Source organism: Thunnus maccoyii, chromosome 16, assembly GCF_910596095.1.
Source record: "Thunnus maccoyii chromosome 16, fThuMac1.1, whole genome shotgun sequence".
NCBI classification, from domain to species: domain Eukaryota; kingdom Metazoa; phylum Chordata; class Actinopteri; order Scombriformes; family Scombridae; genus Thunnus; species Thunnus maccoyii.
This window is the reverse complement of record NC_056548.1, coordinates 12,802,356-12,830,189: the sequence shown is the minus strand read 5'-3', so window position 1 is coordinate 12,830,189 and position 27,834 is coordinate 12,802,356. Positions and strand designations below refer to the sequence as shown.

Sequence of the window (27,834 nt, the reverse complement as noted above, 5' to 3'; positions counted from 1 at the left end):
GATAATTTGTAAAACACATTCTAAATGGTGGGGTTTTCATTACAGATGATGATAAAGTTGGAAAGCAGTGGTGGTGGCAGAAAAAGAGGGGGGGGGGGGGGGCTGAGTATGTTTTGGAGCCAGGCAGCCAAAGTGTGTGGCAGAGAGAGACTGTGTTTCCAAAGCCTATTATTAATCAGGACTACTGGGCCACCTCCCGGCCTTCCTCTAGGCAGATTAAATGAAATGAGAGACGGCCATTACAGTCTGAGTTTTTTCTTTACAAAAACGTGTATGAGAGTGGCTTAATGGGGTGTGAATGTGTGAGCATGCGCGCGGTGATCTACGTGAGAGAACACATGACTGCGGGAGCTGGTGTGATGAAAAGCTCAATGACCCAAGTGCCACACCGTGCATCTTTGTGGCATGAATGCCTTGTCAGAGAATAATGGTCGCAAACCAATGCTCGATAACTGAAAGCAGATGGCACTGTTCCCCCTGGATCTGGACAACAGTCAAACATGCACACTTAAAGAGGTTGATACGTGGCAGTTGTACTAGAGGTTGATGATATGTGATGTGTGTGTCAGAGAGGGAGCGTGATCGCTCAAGTACACAGGTCCACGTTTCAGTGTCTGGGTGAGAAATGCTGGTTATGCTGGTTGAAAGCGTACCGTGACATAATTTTTCTGCATGTGAAAGACGTCCTTCGATATCTGCCCTCATGTCACTGTTGCCTCCCCGAGAAAAGCTGGGGGCAAGGGTTAAGCCTGCGTGTTTACCCAGAGCCAGTGGATGAGGTAGAGGGAAGAAGAGAGGGATGGATGTGAGCAGGATGGGGTGGCAAGGAAGGGGTGGGGGGGGTGGAGGGGGGTCCGCTTTGCCTCTGGAGCTGATTGTGGAGGCGAGACTGAATGGAGCCGGAGCAGGTAAGGTGAGCGTGCAGCAAGGCTGACAGAAGAGGAAGTATCACGGTTGCATGGAAGGACGACACTTAACACCACATTCCACACAGCGCTCGGAGAAAAGAGGAGGAGGAGCCACCCGGACAGAAACGGATCGGAGGTTTGGAGATGTTAAGAGGAGGAGAGGGGACAGAGACAGACGCAGGTGAGACGTGCCGGGAGTAGTGAAGAGATAGCGTGAGAGCGGAAATGGGGGGTGGGGGTAGAGAGATTACACTTACATGCACACGAGAAACCAGGTGGGAGCAATCGGTTATAATCTATGAACAGTGCCTTGCTAACGATGTAAAGTGTATAATTACAACCTGATAATCTCATTTTAACAAAAACACTAAATTAAGTATTAATTGCTTTGGAATGAAAGGATATATAATAATCTTGATTGTCTTGGGATAAAATAATATTTGTTTTGAGCATATAAAAGTTATTGCTGTGTATTAGCATTGGTTGATATTGATATTTTTTATCCAATAACCCCAAGGCTTACAGCTAATAAAACACATTTTGCTAACAAATGACAATGTTAACAGTGGAAACAAACGAGTGGGCTCTTGCCCCGAGGCAAAGCTATTTCCAGTAAGCCTGGACTACACCACATTCACAGCTGTATCAATCAGAGGGACACCAAGACTATGAAAGACAGGAAGCGAGGTGGAGTGGCAGAGAGCTTAGCCAGAGATTTGTCATAATCCGAGAGCCAGTATGGTAAATAATCATCGACCAATTAGATCTGTAGTTTTTAAGAGAGTTGGAGAATCAGAGTGAGGGAGAGAGAGACAGAGAGAGAGAGAGAGAGAAAGGAAGGAGGGGGCAAGAAGGAGAGTGATTGGTAGCTATATGGAGAGCCAGCTGAGTCATCACCAGTACACTCTGTGCCGCATCACTGCGCTTATAGACAGATCCCCTCCACCTCTCTTCTTCCGTCTCCGTCTATCTGGCTCCACCTCTGTTTCCTGCTCTTTGACTACACACATCTCTTTCCCTGATTCCTCATCTCTTATGCACCCAAATCACATCATATCTGCCAGCTGAAACTCTGCCTTTTTTTTAAAAAATATAAAACTCCATCTCTTATCTGTTTTCCTCTATCCAGGTTCCTATCATGGTTAGGACATGCTTTTCTATTCTGAATTAAAAACACTGCGCTCCCTCAGGATCACAAAAAACATCTGAAATATGGAACTGCATTTTTCTTTTCTGTTTTAGGCACAACAAGTTCAAACCAAACAGCCTTTTCAACATCATTCATACAACATAATTATGGTCTTTCTTTTACCTCTGTAATCAAAACACTGACGTAACTGTTTTAAACAATTCTGTGGTAACAAGAACAGATATTGCCCTGCATCTCTTTCTGGCATGGCTAGCATATTCCAATGTGGTTTTGTCTGTTGCTGTTGTTGTCTTGGACTCATCACTCTGTCTCTCTTCTTCTGATGCCCTCAGACTGTCGGTAGCGCTGTGGTTGACGCCAACACCCTGGCACTGGGTGGCATCCCGACAGACCTACATATGGCTGGGTGTTTGTTGTGGTGGCTGGGGGTAGACTCTGGTGGTGATAGGGGTGTTTTACCACATCCCAGAGCAGTCGTCGGGGTATCTGAGCCATGTCTATACCCTGTCTGAACAACGGCATTCCCGTCACACCCTTTCCTGTGCCACACACACGCTCGGATAGCAACGTACAAATATAAACAGGCTGTAAACACAAAACGCACATAAAATGTCTTCAGTCAAAGAAGATTAAAAAAAAAAAAAAAAAAAAAAAAAAAAAAGGTAATTTAGACGCCCTGTTGTAACAAGCCTCTAATGTCAGATTGTCAGGAGCAGACAGACTCTGTGCATCATGGTGGCCTCCTCTGTTTTCTGACAGTCAGTTCTTTTTCTCTCTATATCTCTCTCTCTCACACACACACAACACAGATTTACACTCTCATTACCAGAGACTCAGGATTATCCCAGTGCATCTACTGGATCTGTTTTACATCTACAACACAGCACGAGTGTGTGACAAGAAGGTCACAAGCTTTACAGCAAGTAAAGCAAAAGCCATAAGGATTAGAATCACAATGTACAAGTTGATCTTTTGGTGCCTCAGTGTTACTTCTTCGATTGTGAGGAAACAGATTGACCATACAACTTGCAACTATTTCCTCACAGTTAAACTATATTAACTATTGAGGGATTTAAACATGTAGGCTACATATTCGGTCACTTATTTGCTGTTAGAACAACCTGGAACATATTTTCCTAATTTAATTCGTGTGAATGCTTCTGACACAGTCTTTACATTACACATAAAGAAAGAGAAAATGCTCATAAAAAAAAGGTAGGAAAATGACTTGTGTACTCATGGAAAAGTGAGTGAGTGTGAATTTTCAGCCCCTATTCCATCCTTTAGGTCCCTTCCAAAGCTCTTTGTGCATTTCCCACATCCTTCATCCCACATTCTCTTCTCCTGAGTAATCTGCCCTTCTCCCTGATGATGTCATCATGCATCACAGCATCACGCAGTTCACTCCTATTTTCAGATACCTGCGCCATGGAGGAAAGCCAAACAACCATTTCCTGTGTGTATGAGTGCGTGCGAGCGAGACAGAGAGAGGAGGGTCTGGGAAAGGGGGGCTCATGGTGAGCTCATCAGAGAAAATGCACCATCTCCGGTTTGTACACCTGAATGTGCCTGAAAGAGAAGGAACGACTAAATAACCGAAGGAACGACTAAATATCAGCTAGCTAGTTACACCTATAGGGAGTATGACTGTGCCTTTACTGTCTGTGCCTAATACATTTTAAAACAACATTATTCCAATCTACAGTACATGTGCTAGGGTATTCCTTACCAATTTGTCTTTGAGCCTCTCGCCCTTGATGTGGAACTCCACAGCGGTGGGGCTGGGACTAGGGCTTGGACTGGGACTAGGACTGGGGCTACAGGGGCTGAGGTTGCTGCTGCTTCCTCCACTGCCTCCGCTATGGGTGCTGTTGCTGTCCTCCGCCCGGCTGACCTTATAGACGGTGACACAGCTAAGGCCTCCGCCGCCCAGGGGAAGCCACCCACCGCTGGAGTCATCCCGAGTCATGACCACTGCTCTCACACGCGCATAACTGTCACTGTGGAAGAGGTGAGAGATGAAGAAGAGGAGGGTGGAGGGAATCAGAAGGGAAAAAAATGCTGTTAGTGAACATAATCAGTAGTAATCATCATTTGAGATATTCTATCAGGGGCTTTTTCTTAAGGATCCCTCTCTTGTCACAGAAATAAACAGCCTACATGGAGTATCAATCCACATAATACAGTTGAGTGGCAGCATGAACAAGTTGCAATACAGTACATGAAGTCTACACAAAATGGTTAGTAAGTGGATATATATAGTGAGACATACAGAAGAGGCAAAGCGAGGAGATAGCTCTGGGTTAATGTTGAGAAGACCCTAAAATTTCACAAATTTGTCACATTGGTCCAAGAACTTGAATGTTTACACTTTCAACACAGGCCAGAATAAACTGGAATTACTCTGATACTAAGATTAAATAAAAAGGAACAAAACAATGGGGAAATTTAGGCTGTAGCAGAAGCAGTTTAAAAATACTCAATATCCAATTCTGTGTAAAAAATAGCGGAAGTAGTGTAAAAAAACAAGCTAACCGAAAATATGTGAATGCGAAAGAGCAAAGTCAGACATTCACTGCTGGCTTAAATGTATATTTTGTTTGTGGTTCGTGATTTAACAGACTATTGGTTACTATTCATTACGTCTGAAGCTTTCGGTGTATGATTAAACCCAGTCGGAGGGTGACTGACCATGTGGCCAGGTTCAGGTTCTGGCCAGATTTCCAACCTTTCCCCTAAAGTAGGTGGTTTCAAACTAGACAACAAATGACAGCCACTCCAGCTCACATCGCCCTCTTTCCGTTTTTTTATTTCCCGTGTTGATGCTAGTGCTTGTTTCACTCCTCTTTCACCCACTAGAGCTTTAAATCACAGGCTAATATAATGCAAGACAATTATCTCTAATATGTCACAAAATCTATGAAACTGAAAACTTATATGGCTTCAAGTTTTTTCAGACGTTCAGCAACATAAACGTACATGACACTCTTCAAATATTAAGCAGGCACAAACTGGAAAAAGGCCATAAAGTATAACAATTCAAATCTTAAAGTCTGCAGTCAAAGACGGAAACACTTCTACCACAATTTCACAACTGAAAGTTTCACTATTTTGGCGCCAGTGAATCAATAGACTGTATCGCAACATACAGTGATACCGACTATTATCAAACATCATAATTCCATATCTACTTGTCCCTCATTCCCATGTTTAGCTAGCTCACCTCCTCCTTTGCCTCTCTGTCCCTTCACTTGGAGTCAGATGTTTCCCTGATTAGATAACAGAGACTGCATTGGGCCACCGGAAATGACAAAGGTCAGGGTGTGCTGAGGGCAGCGTTTTTGCAGAAACTCCTGGTAACATATTAAAGACTGAGAGAGGTCTAAAAGCTGACAGAAATGGGCAAAAAAAAAAAAAAAAAAAAGTAAAGAATGTGACTGCCGGATGTCTTCCTGTGACACATTGCTCTCTGGCCGACATCCAGGTTGACCAATGAAGATGAGGTCACGAAGTCTGAAATGTTCAGTGAAGAATTTCTTCTCTGACAGTGGCCAAATATGAAGCAGTGATTGAGGGAGAGAAATATCAGTGGCTGATAACATGTAATATATTACATAGTTAACTAGTAGCTCCTGCTCTAAAAGACCAATGGCTGTGTCCTCCCCCTTACTGCCTCTCCTCTCTAAATCTTGGCCTACTCAGTACAGGCAACCTTTGGTCTCCTGCCTTCCACACCCTTGGCAAACCCCGGTGCCCAGGTTATTGGTTAGTTATTAATCTAAGAGCCAGTGAGCATTAAATCTGAAGCTTTTTTTTTTCTTCACATGTGAAAGCTTTGATATCCTGGCACCATGGGATTAGTTGACCGAAGTTCTCTCACAGGATTGATGAGTATGATAAATACGGGTAATTCCAAAATAAACCAACCAACAAAACAGACCGCCTTTTAGGCTTGTCTACACAGGAGGCAATTCTACCATATTTTTTCAGTCGTCCGTCTCACTGAGGGATATAGTACAGCTGTCTGCACTGTATCATGACTGCTATATGTGCGTAACTGTGACCCGAAGCATGTTTTTGCACTTCAAGTATATTTTCCTTTTACACAACCACAACCACAGTAATTGTTTATCGCTGACACCCAACGCTGTCCCTGTACGCATCCTACATACTAGTCACCGATGGGGGACTGAAACTGCTACTGCTTTGCTAATATGTTGCTTTCGCTACGCGGGCTGCGTGGACATTTTTCTTAAATTTAAGTTTAGTTTGGGTTTAGAATAGCTGAATGCTTCTGTGGAATGAAAATCTATCAAATACGATGTGACTTATTAATAAAAGTCCATGCTCTGAACTTACGCTTTCCTGAAGTTAACTATATATTATTTTCTAGTTATCATGTATGAAATATATTTTATATCCTTGTTTATCTTTTCTCTTTCTGACATTTTCATAACTGCTCACAAATCAATACATCCAAACAATCCTTTGGTCAGATTGAATAGCTGTGAAATCTTTCTTTTAAATTTGGTTGCTTGCCTGCTTAAAGTCGATGACACGCCAATCTGTCTGTATTCTCAGCGAGCAACACTGGACTTTGTTCCATCTTATTAATTCCAAGGACATTTTTAAATATTATGTTGTGGTTTTCTCATACAGATCCAAAAATAATTCTGCCAATCAAATAAATATGAATAAATAGTGAATAGAGAGTAGGAATGGACAATAACAGATACAGAATTTATTGAATTAACATCATTATGAATCTCTCATCAACCTAAATACAGTCATATTGTGTATTGCGTGTATGTCATACACACAGATTTCTCAGACTGTGCTTCCCCGAATTTAGGCAACAGTTTGTGGGAGACGAACAGAAAAAAAAAAAAAACAACCACAACTAACTTCCCCCCTGCAACATGCTTTCTGTTTACACCTTGTGACAGTGCCATATTAAGTTGTACTTAACTTTACACGACAACTCCTGCCACATCAGCAAAAAGCATTTTTGAGCAATATAACAGGCAGTAAAAGGAAAGGAAAGGAAATACTGCTGCTGTTACACCCCTCTATGGCCCCCAATAAAGGATGCGGGTGATGGGTGCAGGAGGGGCTGTCAGTCAGGCAGGGGTCCCTGGGGTGAACAGAAGGCAGGCGGTGGTGTCGCTCAGCCATGACCAGGGCACAATGACCAGGGCCTGACCCTTCAGACCTACCATCACACACATGCCAGCAACCATGACAGTCACAGGGAGGGAGGCGAGACCCAGAGAGGAAGTTAAGTGAACTGTATATTCGTGCGTTTTCGCATGTAGCCTAAAACACCCATACCGACGCTGTTTTTAGAATGAGAGAAAAGGCTAAACCATGATTGTGATTAAATGGTACATAATTAAATTCAACCCTCTGAGGTACACTTGTAGAACCTGCAGAACAACAACTCAATCATCAACAAGTGAACTAGATTTATTTAACAAAATTTTGAAAGCAGGGGATTAAAAAGTTCCATCTACTCCTCCTCCATTCCTTCATATAAATGTTTTTTTTCCTTTTCTTATGGTAAAAACAGTAAATGGTCCAAAAAAGATATCTGACTGCAACCTGCTGCAACACACACACACACACACACACACACACACACACACACACACACACACAGAGTTCAGATTGGGATGGTGGAGACAAAGGCTGTCCTCCACGCCCCTTGCTGGGAGCACACAGTCGACTGGACACACAATTGAGAGCGGAAGCAGATCAGCTGGCCTGGGCCAGCGAGCGGGGAGGCGGGGAGGGGGGGATAGAGAGAAAGGAGCCCCCATTCCAAATTATTCCAAGTTATTCTGCTGGATGACTGACTTCATTTCCGACCAAAAGCAGGAGAGAAAAACAGAGGGAGGGGTGAGAGTGTAACGGAGGACTGTGGGGGAGGAGGAGGCGGCTGTGGATGGGAACAGGGTGGAGACCAAGGTGACAGTCAACAGCTCCCAACTGCATTTGAATAGGGCCTTTTCTATTCATAAAAAGGATGTGCACTGGCTCTCATGGTATCTATAGAATATGACATTTGCGATAAGCAAATTAACAGTATCAAACCTTGAGAGCAAAGAACACAGTAAGAGAAGAGAAGAGAAGAGAAGAGAAGAGAAGAGAAGAGAAGAGAAGAGAAGAGAAGAGAAGAGAAGAGAGGAAAAGAGAAGACGGGATAGAGGAGCACGTGCAGACCAGGAAGGCATGGGCCTCAAGGCCGGCTGCTCCCGTGTGTGGCGGAGAAGGGGGATCCTGGGACAACCATTTCCTAAGTGGACAAAGTGGCCGTTTGTCTGCTGCTCCGGCCCATGGCTCACTGGGCTCCAGCATGCCATCATGCTTTTCTCCTGTCTCAGCCTTGGGCTTCCCACCCTGAAGGGGAGTGGTGGAGGGGAGGGCAGGGGTATTGGGGGGGGGTATTGAAGGAAAGACAGGAGGGGGAGAAGGAGGGAAGGAGGAGAAGGAAGAGGAGGAGTGCAGAAGGATAGGAGAGAGAAAGGATGTGGCCTGAGCCCTGGGTGCTCGCCAAGTCACCCTCCCTTTCCTCCGCTCTGTCTCCCCCCTTCTACCCAACCCCTCCCCGGCTGCCTCTCTCTACACAATGGCCGCTTCTCTGCTGAAATTTCACGTTATTGGATCCCGGGCCTGGAGTTTTGTACTCCCACAATGTCCAGGCAGCGGAGCATGCTGCAGGGGAGACACACTCTGCAAGCTAAAAGCTGGAAAACCATTCCTCCTTTCATTAGCATCAGAAAAGGGGAGAAAAGTCCCCCCTACCTCTTTTTTTTTTTTTTTTTTTTTTTTTTCCATCGCCCCTTTCCTCCCCATCTCTCCCCTGTATCAAAACCGGAGGAAGGCTGTCAAGCTCGGTCAAGCTCCACTAGATCACTTTGGCTTGTAGGACTTTTGAGAGGGGGGGAATCATTAAAATATCATTGGGAAAATAAACACAAGCTACTTATCCCAATCCGATTCTATAGATTATCCTCCGAAAGGAAAGCAACTACTAGGAAAGTGGAGGGGGGAATGAAAGATGGTATAAAAAGCTACTCTGGGTGTGACTCATTTTCTATGCTGACTAAAATGAGTGGTTATCTTCAATAGCTGTTATCATAGATAAAATATACACCTTTTACATTAATTTAACAGCTTAAGCCTGGCCTACAATACTAAGTCTTTAATGTAGATCCAAATACCCCAATATGGATCCACACGAGTCCAAGGTTTGAAAATATAGTAAGTAGAAAAGTATGCAAATCTGAATACAATCAAAAATTTATAAAAATGTAATCCAGCACAATATTTACCTCTAAAACAAAACTTAAGTAACTCAGAACTAAACTGACAGGAGGATAAAGCGTGCAGTTTCCCTTCACTGTGATCACGCCTCATTGAAGAAATAAATAACATGCAATCTGGGACTCGACCGTCGATTCCAGCAGTGCATCTAATCTGAACGGTGCAAACTAGCTAGCCAATTAGCCACGGTTCAAATCCCCTAAATAACCAGTGGCAAACTGAAGGGCACAGACATACCCAAAACAAACACCAACATGACCTAACATGGATGCAGAGCAAATTATGACATAAGGCCAGAACAAGACACTTTTGAAGGGGCTGTCTGTTAGCCATTAATAAGACGCAGCTAATAATGGGACAATGCTGACAGAAAACCAACAGGCAACCGCCATTACAAGCCTGCTGTATTAGCTGCAGTGAAAACCAATACGTTGGCTATAGAAAGAGAAGTGAAAGAGAAATTTGCCATATCTCCTCTCAACACCTCAGGCTGCTGGTGAGTCATCTCCCTCACAAGAACATTCAGCTTAGCTACCAACTGACTCAGGAAAAAAAAAAACACACACAAAAAAAAAAAAAAAACACAGAACAAGCCTACTCTGCTTCTGCACCACACAGCGAATCTACGTTTCAATGTTACCATCATCCTTTCACAGAAATACCACCTAATATCACGACAAATTCACTGATCACAGTCACTTCTGGTGTCATCCATCATAGTGGGTCACATTAGCTTGTAGCCCAGATAAAACATAGACCTAAACCAGTAAATAAATGTCAAAACTTCTCACTCAGACAACATTCGTAACATTGATTTTCTGCCTTGTGCTGATGCTAACCAACCCTTCTATTACTGGATTGGGCCTGCGACCCCAACGACAATGTTTTAGGTGCCGCTCGGTTGCTGCACTATAAATCAACAGAATCCCATATGTGTATCAAATGCCAAAAAACTATTCTCAAACATCAATCAAAGCCACATATTGAGATGATCTTAATTTGAACCGCAAGCATTTGGTAAATTAAAACCTTGCGCTTGCCATTACCAAAAAAACAAAAAGAGGAACCACAAATTTCAACTGCTGCGGCGTCTCTGGTCTGCTTTGATGTATGAGTAGTCTCGAGGGACCCGAGCATCTAATCGTCATAGTTGCTCTGAAACTGAGGGGGGGGGGGGGGGGACGGGAAGCCGAGGGGACAAGGCAGCCATCTAGCTAGCTGTGGGAGAAACCATCAGTGCATCTCAAGAGCAGGTTGTGAAGGATAAACCACCAAACCATGACATTGGCCCATGGCTGTTGAGAGAAATTGCTATGACATGTTGTAAACCATCACAGCATGCCCTGTTGTTGGGAATAACATAACATTATCATCATCATCATCACCATAAATGTCAGAAACTAACCTTGTAGTCCATCTTGAAAATCAATTAGATTCACATTCAAGTAGCTTTCCGCTGAAGCTCTGCCTCTAGGATTTGGAGGATTCAAGAAATACATTTACCAACCAATAAAAGTCTGCTCCAAGTTCTAAATATAGCCACTAGACAAGACAAAATCTGATCAAAAGTATACAGAGAAAATCAAAATACAGGATCTTACAGGCCTCCAATATTATTTCTGTTTAAAAACTTGACTCATTAATTAGTTTATTTGATAACATAAAGCTAGGTTTACTCAAATTCACTCATCCAGGATCTGGGCCTATCTTCCACAGAAACACATACACATGCCAAATGTTCCCAGAGAAATAAACACACAAAGTGTGTGTGCACAGACGCACACACAGAAACCCCTTCCTGTTTTCAAAGCGTTTGGAAACTCAATCAAAGACACAAGGTTTAGGATTTACATCTGTGCCCTTTTATGTCTGTGGCCTCGCAGGAAAGAACCATCTCAGCCCAGCTGCAGCAAAGAGCTCACAACAAGGCCCAGCCTTCATGCTCCCGCATGCAGCACAACTGAAAACAATATCCACAATTCAGACACTTAGTGCTAAAAGCACTTCTTAGAGGCATTGAGATATGGTCTGTGAACATCAGAGGCCCTCCTTGACAAAGAAAAAAAAAAAAAAAAAAGACAAGCCCTGCTATCTGAATGTTGTGATGGAGACACACACACACAAAAAAAACTCAGTAAGGTCGTCAGTGTGGGCTTTATAGCCTCCATAGACAGCATAGGTCCACACCACGTCTTTGTCTTAAAAATAATTAAATTGGTTTGAAATATGCTCTAAATACACTGCTGACATTTACGCCAGTTTATGCGTGCTCCTAAAATACTTGAAGAGGAAATGAAAATTATAAGAGGGAAGTGGCTCGGGTTTAAAATACACAGAATCCAGGCCCAAATCTGGCCATGGGAATGGAACAGTCCACCACTATACAAGGCCTGTTCAGTTTGTTGGCTTGTCTCAGTTACAGACAGTCCAAGCCCTCTGGTTATACAGAGGATCATTGTCATTAATCACACAAACAATACGGCAACTTCTAATAGAACAAGCCGACACAAGATCATAAATATCCTGTATGCAAAATAACTGAGGATTTAACTCATCAACCTGTGTAACTAAGGTGAAACTGAAAGATGTTAATGTAAGGACATCTATGTTTCTACAAGTATATCTTAGACCAAAATCTAATAAAATGCAAGAACATGCATAGCAACCAGTAAATTCAAGTGCTCTTACAAGTGTCCTTTTGTATATTTGGCAAATACCACATTTCATTTGTCTCTGTAAACCACTGTAGTCACAAGCAACACTTCCCCAAAATAATACAGAAGCAAAACCAAGGATGTGTTCGGCTCAGCAGACTTTGTCAAAAGGTGAGACAGCTTAGACTAGGCCAGCTAGTAAAGCTAAGTGTTCATGGAGGTCATATCCAACAACTGGCAATAATCTCAAATAATACTATCTATAAAAAAGGTCCAGGAAATTATTTAGCTTAACATAAGGGCCACAGGATATAGGCAATTACCCAGGCCATAAAGCACTAGCCCTAACAGCTGAAGTAGCTGTCTCCTTTTGTCGTTTCAGGACTTGATGGGGGCTGTTTGGGAGGAATGTGTTTGGAAAGCTCTGCAACAGGAATGGGAGTGCAAAACAGCCCTCAGGTGATAAGATCACAACACCCACATTGGCAGATAAAACGCTGAGCTGTCAAATCAATCACACATTAGGAAGAGGACACAGAGAGAGGAATCACTGAAGATCACCTGACTGGCAACAGATAATACCACAGCACTGCAGGAATCTAAAACAATGAGGCCATACCCTATACATGTTCAACTGACTATAAAGGCAACTGTCCTTCACTGGTAAATGCAGATGAGGGTTGGATTAATTTTAGCAAAATCAGTCAGAAGGACCATAATGACAGCAATCTAGAGGGCCACCTGTTTGATTTCAGACTGAGGAGGACAGCAAGAAACCTCTATTTGTCTAACAATAATCTATTTAGAGCTTTTGAAGAGGGAACTCTAGTTTAGAAACCAAATAAGTGAAAAATATAGCTGTTGTTTGTCAAAGTAGCGAGGCAGAATATGTAATGTGTAAAAAAACACATCTTCACAGATGTTTTTATGATGTGTGTAACAAGACTATCTACAGAGCATAAAGAGTACACGTACAGTGGACCACAACAGACTACTGCCCTTGCTGAGATAAATATTTTAGATAAACGTGACATTCAGCAGAGAGGCTGCTTGTGCATACTTTCATAAATTTCCTACTTCTCCCAACATGACCATAGTCCTTGTCGACAAAATTCACGTTAGCCTTCCATCACACCACGCTATCCACACATATCAGAGCAGACGTAGACCAAAATCTGACAAGGTTGTATGTGCCTTCTATTCATTTCAGCCTTGTGAACATAGACGCAACAAGGCCAAGTAACATGTTCTCAGCAAAGGGTGTGTTGTGTGAACACCAGCTTGGCTTACCACCCATCATTCAGACAAAACCACTTCAGGACAATCTCTTAACACATTTTGTGGAGATTTTCAAATTAAATGTTTACGATGCAGGCAACAGAAGAACAAATTTTCCTTAATCAAGAAAAGGGAGTGCGATTTTTCAGGATTTGGCGACTCATGAAAGATCTGAATGTACATATACATATATATATATATATATATATATATATATACATATACATATATATATATATATATATATATATATATATATATATATATATATATATAGAAGCTAGAAGAATGTCACAATATTAAAAAAAAAACATGTTTTTCTTGTTAACAGCTGTGTCATAAAGAAAAGCATAATAAGGAAATTCTGTTCAGCAAAAAAAAAATGGCTCAAGCAATGCTCAGTATTCAGTTCACTCCATTACTATGAATCATACAACAGCCAGAAAAGGTGGTGGAATCATAGCAACAATGTTTGGATCACTTCGCCATCTTAGCTACTGCCATCATGCAGTGAGGAACAATCCCAGCATATACTGTAGCCTATAGCAGAAGTCCCCAGAGTGGGGCCTGGGGGGCTTTGAGGTTATTGCAGGGAGTCCCTGCACATTAAAGAACGGCTTAATCTGACTGTAATTTCACTCTATAGAGGTTAACGCTAGGAGAAAATGTATTCAGGTGACTTATCTGATGAGAGGTTTCACCCTTCCTACATAGCACCAAACATGGTAGGTTATTACACAATTTAAGCCAAATCATCTCTTATTGCAAAATAAACAGTTCAGATGAATTTCCTTAAAATAAAATGTCATCAACTGGGGGTCAATAGTTTAATGTTAATCTACTTTCTGAGGAAACGAGAACAGCCTGATATACAGCTGTGATGCATAAAAAAAACCCCAAAAGTGTAGTTCAAGGACAAAGCCTCCATGCATTAAATCAATCAACCTCAGAAAGGGCCAGATAGATGGAATGGGGAAAAACATGGGTGTGTTTCGAACATTAAACCATGACACTGTAAATGGCTGAAAAGGACATATGACTTCCTCTGTGACAAATACATTATCAAAGAAAATCCTCTGACACGGCGAAGAAACGTCGGTTAAATAAAACATGTGCGGCGCTTATGTAAAATAAACGACTAATAGACAAGCACTGGTGTTTATATGTGATGCATTGTACGGCAAATGCAGGAAATGTGATCATTGTGTGATCGTCGGTGCAATGCGAAACAGTGTACAGTGCTGTGAATGGGCTGGCAGGTACTTTATGAATGGAGGGGATCATGTGACCGCAGCACCTCCCGAAGCAGATATTTCTCACTGACTGTCAACAAGCGCACACAAGGGATCAGCCCCTTAAAACAAAACCAAAACGCGACTTGAAACGATCGCGACGTGCACAAAAACATCTCATGTACAGATTACAATTGTCGTCCGTTTATTCGGGAGACTTGGGCGTGAGTGTGACGCCTTTTTAAAGCGTTTTTATGAATGGAGATTGTGATATGTAAATGAGTGTGATTGAGAAAAAAAAATGGCATCTTCAGCTTCTCAACGCTGACATTGCCGCAATCGGCTCGAAGGGTTTTCATTAAAGAAAGGCTGTACTGAAATACAAACATGATCTGCACGATTTTAATCGATGATTATGTTCCGAAATCATGGCGGACAGCAGTTACACACAGATCCCGACTGTCAATGTAACGTTTTCTGATCGTCATGTACTGAACAGATATGTATATAAAATCATATTCATACCGGATTATTGTTGCGTACGCGACTACAACGAGTGATCCCACACAAACTGTCTTGTAACTGCCAATCTATACAGCAATAATTCATATCCTGAGCATATAATTGTCCTGTTAAATAAACCATATACAGACAACCATTAAATATACCAATAAATACCTTAAACTAATATGAATTCAGGCAGCATACATGTTGGTTAGTTGAATTATAAGACTAAAATAATTAAGAATGAGATGATTTTTTTACTATGGGCCTGTGCCATTGCTTCTCATACTCTGGTCTTCTTAATCCCATAATGTAATCCATAAAATACCTTTATATTAGCCTGGCAAACTATCCAAACACAAAGATTATCAATCTGTGGTTCTCATTGTTAATATTTGTAAAGTAAGGTGATGAAATACCAGCGTCACTCGGTTAGAAATGTCATTGGGAGCAGTGGTAGGGTTAAAGCTCATCGAGGAAAGCTTGTGTTAATATCTTGTGATATGTAAGTGCTTATTATTGCAGCTTTGGGTTTTAAATGGAGAGAATGTACAAACGTTACTCACTCGTTGTTTGGATTTGTTGAATCTTCACTCATTTTTTCCTCACGGGGATCCAAATCCTAGCAATAGCATCGACGACGCAGTGACGGCGGGATAAAATACCACAAATATCACCATTTTCCTTCACATATAGAAATTACCCCTATTTCGGATAGTAAGTAAACGGTGTATAATGGGGCATGCCTAAGTAAGCGTCCCTGTGAAAACCAAGTGAAGCTAGCTTAACGTTAGCTTTGCTGGCTGGAACTAACGTTAAATCGCGAGGAGGAATGACAACCGTTGATTCATTTTATCCTCCCTGGAAGTAAAATCCGACCACAACAAATGGGCCATCGGCATCATCCTCTTCAACAAACACAGATCCCCGGTTTGGAAAAATGTGTATAGATCCTCAAAAAATGCAGGAATTGTTGTAGCCTGTAACGTTTGGCAGGTTATTTATGGCTGGCTGTCGAGCATCCATTCGCCAACTTCAGGTCCAGGACAACACTTGAAAAAGCGCTGTGCAGCGTTGCTCCGTCAACGTGTCCGAGTAATTTGCAGTAAAGGCATCCAAAGCCAAAAACGGGGCTAAACCGTTTTCAATATTAGTCCTGACGCGTTAAGTAAAAACGTCTAGAGTTTTGGTTTCCTTCAGAAGTTGCTAGACATCTGCTTTAATCGAACTCCATTTTCAACTCGGGGGGGAATGAAACATCGGAAAACTGGGCGGATGTGTCGACCCTCGCTTGAGAAAATTAGATCCTTCCGCGACGTAGTAAAAACATAACGCTCTTGCGATAAAATATGCAATACCAGCACACAATTTGTTGTATCTAGTTAAAGAGTAACATGCATCTTACTAAACAACGTGCCCCTGTAGCCGTATGCAATACATTAAGAGTGTTCCTCTCCAAAGTTGACCTAAAGTAGTCCGCACTTCCCAAAAGAAGTTTCCCTTCAATCACGCATTGATACAAGAGGGAAGCGTCTGTGTGATAGCACGCAAAGTAGAAAATAATCTGGAGGAAGGACTTGATCTGACACAACAGACTCGGCCATTAACAATTTCAGTTTTCTTTCATTAAGTATTTCTACCGTGATCGACCGCCCCCAAACCACCACTGAAAATCTTGGTGTGAGATTGTGGGAAAAATTCTTTAAATGTACACAGCCACAACTGCTGCAGCACGTGGAATTACATCAAATCTCCTTCATGATTTATGTGGTTACCCCAGAGATTATACAGTCATATTACATATTGAGCATAGCTGCAAGCCTAAATGTAAAGTGAAAGCATAGGAAAAGGCAATTCATAAAATGAAGATATTTTTTGAATCAAATGTAATTCATTCTGATGGGTAGTTTGAAATGGCAGTGTGGTATTATTTCAAGTAATGTAATATCACTACCAAGCCACAAACAGGTTTTATAGGGAACAGTAGCAAATATGGTTAAGGAGGGTAACTCTTGTCATATAGTTAAGGCTGCCCCACCTTGCACCCCAAACTCTCTCTCTCTGTCTCTATTATTGGATGGAGGCAGCTGGGGCGCCCTCTAAAATAAAACAGCCTAAGAAGTTACCAGAAAATCCATGTATGCACCTATGAATCTTATTTGCAAATGTGTTAAAAGCCTTGCAGAGCGAATCATTGGCCTGGTTGCGTAAGACTTAAATGCTATTGGATTTCTGTGCTGTGTGGAATGGCAAGAGATCAGGCTAAATGATTCTGCCTGGTTGTCATAGTGACAGCATGTTGTGTGAGAAGTTTCTTTGTATTTCTCTGGCTTTCATACAGCTTGTGCCACTGCCTTATGTTGCAGCCATATAAAACACCCCTCTGTGTCACTGTATATAGATAGCCCATGCATGCAGGAGTATCACGTGTGCAGCCCTGACACATATTGTAGACTTCTATTGGTGTTTGATTTTATTTTTTGGTCTGAGGTGTGCGCTGCTATCCCGATGACTGCCTGGCAGCTAAGGGGGAATTGTCTTTAGGATTGTTTTCTCACCAACAACACAGATGTCAGGTTGCTATGAATGTTATGTGTGCTTATTAACATGAACAATCCACATTTCTAAAACGCCTCACATTGGGTAATCAAGTTACAGAAGACTGTCTCTGTCTGCATTTTACTAAATGTGGCCACTTGTCTTCACTTCTCCCTTCCTGAATGGGGTTTTACCATTGTCATGATCAAAATGAGAAGTCCAAATAAAGTGTCCCTTGTTTCAAATGGAGCAGAAAAAGCAATGGCCATGAATTTTCCCACTAGCATGCTTGTATCCTTTGGAGTATTCAGAGTTCAGGAAGTCAGCCTTCTTTCTCATCTCACAAATGTGGATGCCTAGTGCATTTCCTGTGTTTTTCACACACTGCACACAACACACTGTAGTGTACTTAAACAAGGCAACAGGATGTTTAGTTAACAGGCATCCCTTGACTTCCCTCACTAAGTGCAATCAGGGTCATCACAATTCTCTTTAAGACGGTAAACAAGCTAACATTCCTGTATTGCCAACAAGCAACCACAGAATAAAGGATGTGTTTAGCTCAACACAACCCTCATTCAGCGCAGTCCAACGCAAATAGAACCTTACTTGACTTTCAGGAAGATGGCTGAAATGATTTGCAAAACATGTCTGATGTGATTTGTGTTTGGTCATGTATTTTCCTTTTTAGTGATTACTTTAGCACTGACACTTATTTTACTTTTCCATTTATGAACTCGAGACTTACATTTCTCACTTGGGATGAAGTTGAATCGAGTCGCACAAATGTAATCTTATTTGTAATGAATGAATTACATGAATCCTAACTGGTCTATATAGACAAGTGTAGGTTTATAGAATGTGTCCCATAATGCATATCTTCAGTAGCTGTTTGCAGATTGTATATATATATTTTGCTTATTTATTTGAATAGACACATTGAAAATTCACAGACAAGCATGTTTACATGAAAGAATGAGGTATGAAGGATTCCATCATGCAAATTCAATGACTTCACCATGGATAGTGATAAGGGATAAATATCTCTAGCTCATGACATAAAAAAAAAAAAAGAAAAAATGAAACAGCTCTCCATGGCCACTGTTATTCAAGATTGCACGGAAGATTCATTCCTTGTATTGGACCATGACTCGAATCAGATGACAACCTCAAAACACAGGTGATGTGATCACCAGCTCCCAGCAGCACAGGCAGCCTTTGGTCACAAGAGAGCAGGAGTGAAGGCCTCTCTTTGTACAGCAACTATGGAAAGGAAATTCAGTGTCTGTGTAGTTGCCGCCATACAGTCTGCAGAGACCTCAGGGCATCTAGTGAGAAAGACCGGAGATGGCTGATGACAGCTCTTGGTACATAACCTAATCCCTTGCCTTGTATTTGTTTTACATCCCTCCTTTTTTTCTCAGTTTGTTAATTTTTAACTATGTTGAGGTTACTTCATCTTTTGTTGATATGTGGACTCCTGTGTGGAAAATTATAGTTTCTCTACATTCCTAAAAAAAATGCAAAATAAAAACACCTGTAGAGTTTCCAGAGATGTTCCTCTCCAGTTTGGATTTGGGACACACTGGACAGTGAACTGTTGGCAATCTGGGCCAAGAGGTGTGGCTTAAACAAGAGGTGCTGATTTTTAAAGGCCTGGCAGCTGAACACAACAATGCATACCTATGATTAGTGTGGGCCTGGCCTCGGAAGCCTGCAACTTTTAGGCACGCTAATTGTAGGGTGGTGAGTAGAAAAGGTGTAGAGGCTAGAGGAATAGGAAGTGTGAGGGCCTTCAGGCATGTTTGACTATGTGCTGTGTGCTGTCTCTCTCTCTCTTTCTTTCTCTCTCTCTCTCTCTCTGTATATGCATATGACCATTATGGAACTAAAGATGCAAACATTTATTATGTAGCTTAATCGTCCTCAGAATACTGGCTGAGACATCTTTGATGTTATTTAAGCAGCATGAAGGGATTTTCTTTTTCAAGATTTTGTTTCAAGAATGTCTTAGAAGAGAGATGGATGTGGATAACTAGATGAGTAAAGTGTGTCAAGCTTAAAGAGCCAGTCTTGTGACCATGCACAAGGATGTTGGTTCAGATGGAAGGTCATTACGGCTGCAAAGCCCTTGAGAGAAACTCATCTCTGGGATTGTCCAAGTTCTATAAACGAGCAGAATGTGAACTATGTGAGCATCCAAAAACCACACTGGAGTATGTTTTAGAGAGGGAAATAAGTTATGTGCTATGCTTAGACTTTCTAGAAACCAAAAGTAAATTGTAATTTAAAGTAAATTAATGAAAAAAGGAAGATTTTTTTCTATATTGAATGTCAGACAGCTTTCGACATATTACATGTTTCAAGGTTAAGGCAATTTTTCACTTTGGATCTGTTGTTCACAAGGTTTAGAACTAGGCTTGATTACAGTTAACACTCAAGATCTGCTGTCAAGTAAATGTGCACCAGTTGCTAACGTCTTAAAAATGGGAAACTAAATTGGTTTCAGCCACAGTTAGCTTTTTCAGTGCTCGAGACTCTGTTACTTCCTATTGTTTGTATGTTGTGCGTGGGCTTGATTGAAACCTGATCTAGCTGGGGAAGCTGTGTTTAGGGTGAGGTGGACAGGCCTTTGTTGCTGCCTGAGGGGTGTTTATTTGGGCGGCTTCAGTTGGCTTCCCTGTAATCATCATCCAGCCCCACAGGATAGAGAGGATTAATGAATATGTTGGAGGGGAAGTTACAGATGACTATTTACCATTCTCATGGGGGATGAGAAGGAACAGCATGAGAGATGCGGGAGAAGAAGAAGTTGTGTGTGTTTTGTGTGGGCATGTGCAATCATGTGCAGGTGTTTATGTGCATTTATATAGGCCTATACAAGATAGAAGAGAGAAGAAAGAGAGCTAGAGACATACTTTTTTTCTATTATCACAATCTGATATTGTTTTTATGATGAACTTAAATAAATAAGCTTATTTGCTTTGTTGTAGAGAGAAGACTGATACCACTCTTGTGTCAGCCATTTACTTTAGCTTAGCACAAAGACTGAAAACTAGGAAACAGCTAGTCAATTCAAGAAATAGACACATAACCCCGTGTAAAACCACAACGTGTCACATAACCCCATGTAAAACCATGATGTGTCATTTTTATATACCTTTAGAAAGAAAAACAAGATACTGTGTGTTACTTTAGCTTAGCACAAAGACTGAAAACTAGGAAACAGCTAGTCAATTCAAGAAATAGACACATAACCCCGTGTAAAACCACAACGTGTCACATAACCCCATGTAAAACCATGATGTGTCATTTTTATATACCTTTAGAAAGAAAAACAAGATATTGTGTGTTACCTTAGCTTAGCACAAAGACTGAAAACTAGGAAACAGCTAGTCAATTCAAGAAATAGACACATAACGCCCTGTAAAACCACAACGTGTCACATAACCACATGTAAAACCATGATGTGTAATTTTTATGAACTTTTGGAAAGAAAAACAAGATATTGTGTGTTCATTTGTGAGGCTAGCTGTTTCTCCTTGTTTGCAATCTCTGTGCTAAACTGAGCTAACTGGCTGCTGGCTGTAGCTTAATATATATCGTAGAAACATGAAAGTGGTGTCAATCTTCTCATCTAACTCGAAAAGAAAGATAATACATTTCCCAAAATGTTTAACTATTCCTTAAAATAATACACCATAGTTTGACTCATTTGCATCATGATATAAAAACATTTTGTCTCCATTTACATGTTTTGATTGTATGACAAAATTGTAATGTTGCAAATATAAATTTAACATGGCAACTATTTTTCCTGTATTTTTTTTTTTTTACTGTTCACTGTAATGTTACCATTACACATCAGATGAGAAGGAATCAATGACTGAAAATCTCTGACTCAGATATGACTCCTCATATGTAAGAGTGTTCAGATATTTTCACTGTTCCCATATCCCCTCACTCAAAACTTCCTACGCACACATACACACATTTTGCTATGAAAATCTAGTAACAATAAGTTCACCCCCCCCACCCCCACTCCCCCCTCCTCAGCTGTGTAGCCCCCATCCCTCTCTTTCTCTCCCCTATGGCCTCCTCCACTTAATCCTCCCGCTCATCTGGGAACCACCAGCACCCCTCCATGAAGAGACGCATTGTGCCCAGATTATTTGATTGTTTTCAGATGTCGGCGCTTTCCTACACAAAAGGGGAAGAACAGGGTTTGTCCAAAAGCCCTAGGCTACTTGGCCAATGGATGGACACACGGGGGGGGGGGGGAGCTGGGACGGGGGGGCGGGGATCGGTGCGGGGCTCAGGGAGCGGACACACGAGTCAGGAAGTGACCCCTGCAATGCCAGATTACAAACAATGTGCTCTCTCAACTTCTGCAGTCCTCGCTGTGGAACATACCACTTCTGCGACAGCCAAAGGGGTGGCGCTTGTAGGAGGAAGGAAGGACGGTGTCAGCCCTCTCTCTCCCTCTCTCCTCAATGCTGCATCCATTCAGTGAGTGGCGGAGGGAGTAGGTGGGGTGGGGGTAGTCGGGCCAGGAAGGCACTTCACTGATGAAAAGTCGCCACATGGAAATGGATGAGAAGTGGGCTGAGGGGGGGGTGGGGGGGCAAGTGGGAGAAGGGCGGGAATTGGCTTGCGCTACCAGCAGACATGAACGGGGATGTAAAGGGGAAGAAAGGGAGGGAGGTGAAGGATGAGAGACAAGGAAAGAGAAAAAGGATAAGGATAGCGATGGGGAATGCAAGAATAGGGGAAGTAAGCGTAACGGTGAGGGAGGAATGCCAAAGAGTAATGGTCTGATTCAGGGCTTGTCAAGCATGGAGTCCCGTGCCGGTCAAATAGCATGTAACCAACAACCTTTTTCTCTGTCTGATGGCGGAATAGTGTGGAAGGGAAGCAGCACGTTAACACTGAATCGAGCTTTTGTTCTGGGGCTGTTGAGCCTTTACATTTGACCAAGCCTACAGATTTTGCATTAAGGTGAACATCGACATGAGGTCCCACTCCCTTTCTCATCAATCCACCTATCTCTTCATCCCATTTTCTTGCATTTGTCTCCCGCTAACCCTTTTATCCCCTAAACTTGTCTGCCTCACCTTCAAGAAGAAGTGAATTATCATCACATTCTTCAGACCCATTCTGTATTTGTTCACATAAAGATTACCTGAAATTTTCTATTTCATTCTTGTCAAGTAGAGAGAAAAGAACCTAAGCAAATCTCCTGATAAATGAGAGGAAAGAAGAAGAAGGATGGACACACACACACACACACACACACACACACACACACACACACACACACACACACACACACCCCCCCCGTCTGCACTGTCATGTGTGACTCGCAGTGCATCGCAGCACTGTATGAACTTCAAAAAGAGGCTGGCTGTACATTCACAGTGTATTCAACCCATGCTCTTTAAATAGCTCAGCCTCCTCCAAAAGGAAAAAAATCCATGCATTAAAATGACTGAATCATACAAGAATTAAAGAGGCAGAGAACATCTTTTCACATAATGTAGTGAACAACAGCAGCACTGCACAGACAATGGCAGTTTGTCTTGGTTAAAGCCTACGTGTATTCATGTGAGTGATGCAGCACATGTATGTATGTACAGAGGATATGTACAGTATGTACTATATGTGCGTTTTTACACAGATTTATGTGGGTGGCCGTGTTTAGCAGAATATTAATGAGAAATTATGTTTTGTTTTGTTTTTTTTAAAAAATATATTGGTTGTCATGCTTTACTGCGGCACTGTATGATCACCTGTAAGTGCTTGTGGGTATAAATGTACATGCCCACACATGTTGTATTTGTGATTGAGCGTAAATGTGTGTTGTGGTACTGTATGTTGTCTAAGTGTGTGGGTGTGTGTGTGTGTGTGTGTGTGTGTGTGTGTGTGTGTGTGTTCTGGAATGCACCTGGCCTGATATGCAGGCAGAGGAATGCTGAATACCGTCTCTCGCCCAGGGAGGTAGGGCTGGAATGTGGCCCAGGCCCTATTCTTCTCTCCACTGCACAGCACAGGAGAGCTACAGGTTTAGACACACACACGCACACACGCACGCGCGCACACACACACACACACACACGGCTGCACATCCAACATTGAGTCCTAAGGCCTGGTTCTCCTCACAGCCAAGGTTCCACGTGCACCTGTGTGTCAGTATGTGTGGTGTATGTTAAGGTTTAAAGGGTACAGGGTGTGAATGTGCTTCACTGCCTGCACATGAGACTGTGTGTGTGTGAGCACACGCACGCGTGTGCTTGAACGACCAAACTTCTCTAGAGTGCAACCTGAGAGCAATTCATTTTTCCTTTCGAGCAGGAGCTGTGTAATTTTCATTGCTTCACGCATTGTTATTAAGTCGTTCCATGGTGCTGCAAATTCCAACCAGCAAGGCGAGCTTACTGCTCCTTTTAAAACTTGCCAGATCTGCTGCCCCGTCACTTCAACCCCGTAGCACACTTTGCTAAAGGTCAAGTCCTTAACACACAGTCCTTTACATATCTGAGTAAGTAACCCAGTAAATGGCCTGTAATTTCAATATATGGCACATGGATTTACACTTTCAATGTTAACCACAAGGTAAATTTTGCATTTGCATGCATAGCACTGACCTTAAATACTGCACACAGTTTAGAGAACAGTGTAAAACCCCTCTGAACTCTCCGGGATTTACACAAACTAGAATCAAAGTAAACAAGGATCTAAACACTCATTTAGACGCAAACAGGAGTGCGTCAGCATTTTCCTCCGTTCCTGCTGTGGTGTGTTGTATATGAAATGCTATCCATTCTCTCCTTGGCCCTTGGAGCTGCCTCTGGCCTGAGCTCACTACATAGCACTCAGATCAAAGAGTTAATTAAAGAGCCTAGGAAGTATGGGGGAAGTTGGCCTCCATGGTTTATATGTCTGTCACCCGCCAGCACACATGCAGACTGGAAAACTAGGTCTCTTAATTGATCTGGAGTAATTAGTCTGTTTCCTACAGCGGGTTTGGCTTTTCAAGGTCCTGACAAATTACACTATCCTGATGAAGTTCAGCCCTCTTAAGAGCCACATGTATGAAAAGATGTTTGGATGGATATGTCCAGAAAATTGATTCAATTTAACACAACTATTATTCATTCCTGTAAGCATTATCTAAAACCACAGAGGCTTGGTTTCTGTAAGTTCAGCCACTCGACAATACAGGCTCCACAGACAATACCACAAAACCAATCACATGCTTTCTGTCAAAAGTCCCTTGACATGATTTCAGAGAAAGGAAGACAGCGTGTGTGCACTCAAAATTTACCAGAGTTTGTTTTTATTTTTTTTAAAAAGAGGAACTATAAAAAAAGACGGTCCACATAGTGCCGTCATTCAGAGCCAATTTACTGCATGGCAGTCTTGAGACTTGCAGAGCCAATTGATTTTTGCATTGCTTTTTTGATTTCTTCTTACACAGCGCCAGGATCTCTGGACTGTTTTCTCAAATGGGACAAATAAACAGGGTCTGTGTGTTTATTTGGAGGGAAGAGAAAAAAATAGAGGACGGGGTGAGGGTGAATGGAGGAAAATAGCAGATGGGGGGGTGAAAGTGGTGGGAGTAATTCTGCTATTAAAGCCTGTTGCATTGACTCTGACCCTGGTCTGTAAGCCAAGTCAAAATGTCTCCATTCACACTGAAAGTGGCTTTATGTGGGATGACAGTAGCACTGGGCTGTATGACAGAGCCCTGGTGTCACATGGAAACAGCTTCTTCGTAACACTGCTACCTATTCTGTTAGTCTATAATTTTTTTCACAAGTTCAAATTCCATTGTTTATTGTTTAGGCCTACATATGCAGACGTTATATGTTATTTTTATTCACGTTTGTATGTGCGGATGAATGCAGTTTTATGTAATACTCATCAGTTTATACATGTATGCTGAGATAGTGTGCTTGTATGTACTTGTGATGGATTGTTTGTACATGTGAAAGTGGAGTGGCGTCACGTGTAACCATGTAGGTGTGTGAATGAACAAGCAGCAGCCGTGTTGCTAGGTGAAATTTGAACCGCTTCATTGTCAATGCTTTCTTTTGGTCTATACTGCCAGCAAGTGGCTGAAGATAGTATTGCAAATACAGTTTATCATGTGCAACAAAATGTGATGCTTTGATCCAGACCATTGACTGACACTGTCCAGAGTGAGTCATTCCCAAGATCAAAGAGTAGGGTAAGACTCAGGTCTTGCAATACATTGTCAGACTGTTATGTAACTATAAGTTGCACTTATCAGGTTGTTTTTCATTGGTATGGGGTTGAAATCCATAATTTGACAAAAAAAATACTCAAGACTAACCCAAAGTCAAGACAAGTGCAGGCCCAAGAACAGGAGAATCAAAAGCAGCAAACCACAAAAAGGTTCTAATCTCTGTTCAGAAACAACATGCAACTTGTGAGATAAGTGTGGTTTGGCACCCCCGTGTGGCTGATGAAACTGGTCCCATTCAAAATATGATTGGTGTTTTTTCCTTTATGAATCTGCTGTGTGGCGTGTTAGCATAAGATGGTAAACAGTATGTTCAGTTTGCCAGAATTAGTATTAAAAATATCTAAAATATACAATAAGTCTGCTCTCTGATTGAAACTAAAGAACTAAAGTTCAGGGCAATTCTAAAATAGGACAGCCAACCCTGTTATACTGTACGTGTGGATGAACTTAAAACAAACAAAAAAGTCCTCTTTCCCACTGTAAGGTGAACATGTATGGGCAACTGTATTATCCAAACCACTTATTTGAAGGTAAAAACAAAAGTTAGCACTCAAGAACAACTACAGTATAGCACCAAGATGATTCCTGTGTTAGAAGCATTTGAAGCAGCAAAAATAACTTATTCTGATATATTCTTATATATATTCTTATAATTGCCCTGTTGGATAATTTCACATTTTGTGTTATAGCTTTTCACTGTTTTTCATATACATCAATATAATAAAATAATGTGGATATACATCAATTAAATATATTTCCTCATAGCAGGCCCAAATGTCTGTCAGATTTATTCTCATTGATGTGAACTATGTAAATTTGTCCTTATGTTTATCATTTCTGCAAACTTGCATTTGCAATGTAGATGCAAAACAACAAGAAAGCATTGCTATTAATTGTTATAGGAGCAAAATAATGTAGTTTTCAGTTTGTTCCATATCAGACAGCACTGAGAGTAAAGTAAAAATTTTTCATGCAAATTTTGCTCAGTATTGCATTCATGGCTGTTGTATATAGACTTTATTGCTCCACTGGGCTTTTACCATGGGTGCATATGGATTTCACCCAAGGCACCAAACAGGAGCAAACATATCTCAAAGACTGTTACAAAACATTGCACAGCATTGGAACACAGCATTAGGACACAATCTACAGCATCTCTCAGAAAGTGTTGGTCGCCAGAGCAAAACATTTTCACATTTAATGCATCCCATACTTTCAGATGCCTCATAGGGCATGGTGTTTGGGCTCACCGTTTTGCACCAGCGTTCAGTCAAAATACAGAACAAAACTACTGAAAAGAAAGCAAAGCTTATTTACTCACCAACATTATCACTCCTGTTGACGTTGGTACCAGTATTGTTGTTCATGTCTCCATCCTGGGCCTGTCACGGCAGCCTCCTCTGCATCAATCTTATCTCGCTCCACTCCCATCCATGGTTTTGCCCAATTGGGTAATTCTGGGACTGAAAAGTGAAGCCAATGCGGAAGTGCCTTAAACCTGCATTCTCTCTAATGGCCAGTAGGGGGAGACTCCACTGGCTCCAAAAAGAAGTCCAATTACATGGAAGTCTTTGAGAAAATGACACACTATTACTTGATTTATTACCTCAGTAAACACTTTCATAATGAGTTTATGGTCTCAATCGCTAGTTCCAAGTCTTCTTTAATACAGCATGATGTTCATTTTATAAATTATGGTCCGATTTAATTTAAATTTGATGATAAAACAGGGTGTGCTTTAGGGCGTGGCTACGTTGTGATTGACAAGTCGCTGCCATGGCAACAACATTAGTGAGGGAACGTCAACATGGCGTAACCCCATTTGAACAGAGCATAGATGTAGCCGTCGTTATTTCAGTTCATATGTTTTCAATTCATGAAAGTTAATTGTAACATATTGGTCGCCTAAAAAGTCTTGTTCAGCGTTTGGCTGTACTAAAAGAACCTCTAAGGAATAGTGTTCAGTTTTTCCGGT

General features: G+C 41.7%; 2 protein-coding genes across 8 annotated transcripts in view; one reads left to right on the top strand and one right to left on the bottom strand.

Moving 5' to 3' along the window:
• The window catches only part of spred1 (sprouty related EVH1 domain containing 1), a 44,770-nt gene that overhangs the window by 16,629 nt on the left and 307 nt on the right, over positions 1–27,834 (bottom strand). Inside the window, exons 1-3 of one of the 3 annotated variants that reach the window (XM_042388100.1) lie at positions 15,619–16,361; positions 5,282–5,327; positions 3,788–4,058 (exon numbers count right to left, since the gene is read on the bottom strand). In XM_042388100.1, the coding sequence (XP_042244034.1) occupies positions 3,788–4,027 (240 nt within the window). In that variant the 5' untranslated portion in view covers positions 4,028–4,058; positions 5,282–5,327; positions 15,619–16,361. Of the gene's footprint in view, positions 1–3,787; positions 4,059–5,281; positions 5,328–15,618; positions 16,362–27,180; positions 27,323–27,834 lie in introns of those variants that run through there. The other 2 variants (XM_042388099.1, XM_042388098.1) reach the window with 2 other exon arrangements.
• Positions 27,602–27,834, top strand: part of meis2a (Meis homeobox 2a) — a 195,429-nt gene continuing 195,196 nt past the window's right edge. For 4 of the 5 annotated variants that reach the window (XM_042388077.1, XM_042388076.1, XM_042388092.1 and 1 more), the window contains exon 1: positions 27,602–27,832. The gene's annotated coding sequence lies outside the window, so the exon portion shown is untranslated. The remainder of the gene's footprint in view (positions 27,833–27,834) is intronic. The other variant, XM_042388078.1, reaches the window with a different exon arrangement.